The sequence below is a fragment of the Opisthorchis viverrini genome (assembly GCF_000715545.1).
Source record: "Opisthorchis viverrini unplaced genomic scaffold opera_v5_51, whole genome shotgun sequence".
In the NCBI taxonomy this organism is placed as follows: Eukaryota; Metazoa; Platyhelminthes; class Trematoda; order Opisthorchiida; family Opisthorchiidae; genus Opisthorchis; species Opisthorchis viverrini.
The window spans coordinates 1,823,420-1,827,719 of NW_008751707.1; the positions used below are offsets into that span (position 1 = coordinate 1,823,420).

Here is a 4,300-nt window from a genome sequence, read left to right on the forward strand (position 1 = left end):
GATCGCTTTCCGTTCCTTAATCTTCCACTTCAGAGTGCTTCACCTGATGATTTGCCTCGGGTGCCGCTGTTAGATTTTCCTTAGTCTTTGTGGGGTTGTGAGTGTTCCGACAATTTAGTTTGAGGGGGGTTGAGGTCAAGTGGAATCCAAGTGATGACTACTCTTCCTACTGATGACCGCACACCAACACGTGTCAGCTCGAGTGACCCAAGACCGTTCTCCACACGCTAGCCAGTTCTACGCCTTTCATTCTGTTGACGCTGGGATGCTTGGCGATTTCTACCGCCTCGGCGATCAGTCTGTGTGACGTGGACCGTAGTCCTCGCCTCAAAACCTCAACATTTTCTAAATCTATTTTGTGTCCTGTGTCTAGTGCGTGTTCCGCAATCGCCGAGTCTTTCAGTAACGCTTGATATTCATCTGCGTTTCTCGGCGGCCTGTTTATTTTTCTACTATGCTCTCCGACTCTGATGTATAGTTCCCTGGCCGTCTGTCCTATATAGACTTTGATGCAGTCATTACACTTGATTCCACTGGATTCCACTTGACCTCAACCCCCCTCAAACTAAATTGTCGGAACACTCACAACCCCACAAAGACTAAGGAAAATCTAACAGCGGCACCCGAGGCGAATCATCAGGTGAAGCATTCTGAAGTGGAAGATTAAGGAACGGAAAGCGATCGGAACTAATTTGGAACCCTCCAACACATCGATTCAAGATTTTGGCACCCACACTAGCCGACAAGAGCCGTTAATTGACACTCAACACTGATTTAGTCTGAAGAGAACTTACTGATTGGTTCCCCGTCTGTCTTATAACCTGGCCAATTTTGTGACCTGTTCACTTGGCCTGATGAAGCTTTTGTGTCAAAAGCGAAACGTTGCCCAAATAAAAACTACCGATTGTTTACCAAGCTCTTCTGAAATGATGACTTCTCAATCGGTTCCAAACTTTTTCCAATTGATTGTAAACAGTAAACAGCTTATTTTCACGTATCACATGACGCATTTTGCGAAACCGTTGCTCCGTAGGATCTTCATATTCACTGATCCCAGCAGTCCGAATGTGACGACATCAACACTTACTCATCTGTGGCCCATAGGCTGATTAGGGCAGAACGTTCAACACCTAGGTTTCATCTCAAAATATGACTTAATAAAGAACTCCGACAAACATTAAGTGCTGTTGACAGATTTTGAAGCCGCTGACCATAATCTCCATTAACTTGCATGCCTCTTTTCTGATTGACAGGAAACGAGTTTGGCCTCCCCAGAGAGACAGGTTTTGATACACCCAGTGGGTCAAACAAAACGCAAGGGAGAGCTGCCCGATTATGCTGACCTTTTCTACTCGAAATGCAACACTGACGACTAGTGTTCAATCTTGTTCACGTGGTGATTTGTACACTTGTATCAAAACCTAGGTGACAGACTGACTGAATCATTTTTAACTGAATTGTTACACGGAATATCTTGCTCTTTCGCTTCATTCTGATTACAAGAAGACATGTTTTGACAAACCCTTTCGCGACAAAAATACCGTGTTTCATAGGCAGAAAAATTCTGGACCCCGCGCATATTCACCAGATTGATGAAGTTTCCGATCGTCTTTCATTGAAGCTCACAAATATATTCCAAAAACGGTCAATTAATTTATTTTTGTGACTTTGAATGGGCATAGGTTTAAATGCAGGCGTATTCCTCTTGGAAGATAGTAAATTCAGTTGGTACTGTGAAATACGTTCCTTTCGTAAAGTCGCTCTAAATAAAACTCAGTTTTGTAGGCTCCGTGAGATGTTTATGTTTGAGGGGAAAACCGCATAACTGATTGTATCAGATGCTCCAAGTCTTTCGAGGAGCACCCCACCGCGGACTGAAAGTGCACACGTCGTTCCAGACTTATTCACTCATTGAGGCACACATGTGATGCCTGTTCATTTATCGCATCGGAAACATCGAATTACAAAAGAATGCCTCGCCTAAAGCTGCAACGATCCTGCTGGCTATCCTGACTGGAAGCCACTTCCTTATGGTTCAACCATGCTAGCAAGGTCAAGGAAGAGCAGACCGAAGGAGGCCTGGAGGTCAATTCGTACTGCGCTCAAAGCCATCAGCATATCCATATTTATGGAAGCAGAGATGCTTCCTTGCCCCGGGGAAGGACGAATTAAGCATATTCCGATTACCCAACAAATGATCGTGACCGCCTGCGGATTACTCAACACGGTCGAAATACTTTTAACGTTAACGAGTCTGGTGCTGATCAGAAAGTACCTGCTGTACATCGCTGCATTAAAAGTCGAATTGTTATGCTTTACTGCATGCGTTTTCGGGCCAGGCCAACCTTCTACAGCCAAGCAGATCTGACTATTAAGTCACTGGCTCCGGGAGGAGTCCCTCAAGAAAACCCTGACAACCGCTGAATGGCGACTCATACTCTTGAGACAGAGACTAAAGGAAGGGTTCTCGACCAAAACCCTATATCCTCCTACTGCCTGGTGGGTCAGATATTTGAGTCAGAGGTTCAAGGTGAGGTACCTCAACCAAACCCTCATCTTCTGCCTGAACAACTGGGAAGTCCATTCACCCTTGCAGCTCATCGTTCACTGGTCCTCGACCACACTCGCTCTCATCCAACAAACGAAACACTGAGTTTAATCCATCCCCCAGTCTCCTTACCACTGTTTCCTATTTTAAATATCGTCCAGCAAAATAAGCAAGAATAATAGGCTTCAGACGTCTTATCCGCTGTTCAGTGTGTGTAGTGTACGTCAAAGTGGGTAAAAAATATCTCTTACTGAATCTTTGTAAGCTTATTCATGTCGCAGTCGTCCCTGGTGGTGATCCATTGGGCCGGTACAGTGCCCTATGATGAGTAAAGTTAGTATTTTAGTTGGTCACCGAAGCCAAGCAAGCCATTATAAAAGTCTGCTTGACAAAGTCATATAGTGGACGTTGACTTACACTGGCATTTCCATAGACCTATTGGTCCAGTTCAACTTATATTAAAGTGCTCGCATGCGATCACCGCCACCGCATGTGAACAGGTTACTTTAAGGCACACTTAGCTCAAGCATGCATAGCCCGTCAGCTCCAGGGCAGCCAGTCACGCACAATCGACTGTCAGCTTGATAACTTAGGACACATCCTCTTCCGTATCCGAGCCTCATTCGGACTTGATTTGCTTACTGAGCGACTTGAAACTTTTCCGACGGTGCACAGAGTGTCAGAACGTGAACAGCAACCAGGTTATGTGAACGTTATGATCAGCAACGATATTTCCTCTAGGATGCGACCGCTTCACGTTTTGTAGTTCTTTATGTGGAAGGAGCGGTGAACACCACGTGCTGGAGACACCGAGTTCCAGAGTGGAATATGTAAATATTTCATCAGGTACAAACCAAACAGGATGTTCACGGGGGGGGGGGAATGATTTCCGAACGGCACTGAAGAACGTTAGTTACCACTAGTGCTACTCCGATGATGACACCTTATTCCTGGTGACTATTTTCAGAGCCAGTACTGATGTTTCGCAAGAAATATCCATGTCCAAAACAAAAAAGCCCCCGTCGCAACTGCCACCTTGTGTATCGCTATTAATAGAACAACGATCTGCATACCAGTTGCATGTGCCATTGTTCAAAGCGTAGCAGACTTTCAGAAAGGAATTCGTTTGACCCATTGAGCATAAGTTTTAATGAACTCGTGTCAACAGTGCCACAAACGCTGCTATTCAGCTTAGGCTAAAATCAACCAGCGATTGCTTACACGGTAAGCCATTCTGGACGACAATACCCTTACAATAGATCCTGATGCCCAGTCACGGAGAAAGAGGATAATGTTATCAGTGAAAACAGACGAAAGGTGTAGAAATCTAGAGCAACAGCGTATCACATTTTTAATTGAGATTTCGTTCGTAGGTGAAGCCAATTCATGCTGGAAAGTCGAGAAGCACTTTGCAGATCTTCCATTCTTACTTGAAATCAGCAATTCGCAACTCACGAAACCCGAAAGAGTTACGAACCTACAATCTTCAGGCAACTAGTTTGAACGCAGTCAGTCAGCTCTGAAAAGATGCTCGAAATAAGATGCCAGGGAAAAAACTGACCCCATATACTTTGTATCCTGTACTAGAAGTAGTTTTTTGATGATTCGTTGATGGAAATAGTAACCTGGTTCGCATCTTCTGTCTGCAGTTCATCATCATCATCATCATCATTGTCAGCTGTAAGAACCGCGTACTGGTCGTACACTGGTTGTAGCTGCCACAGTTTTGTTCACCGATGATTGGGGGGGGGG

The 4,300-nt window shown here is 44.8% G+C and overlaps 1 protein-coding gene across 1 annotated transcript in view; it reads left to right on the top strand.

Moving 5' to 3' along the window:
* The window catches only part of T265_03544 (hypothetical protein), a gene marked incomplete at both ends in the record, with an annotated part of 18,720 nt that extends 17,076 nt beyond the window's left edge, over nt 1-1,644 (top strand). Inside the window, one exon of the mRNA XM_009168056.1 lies at nt 1,254-1,644. Coding sequence (XP_009166320.1) covers nt 1,254-1,376 — 123 coding nt within the window. The remainder of the gene's footprint in view (nt 1-1,253) is intronic.
* Nucleotides 1,645-4,300: the final 2,656 nt, after the last annotated feature.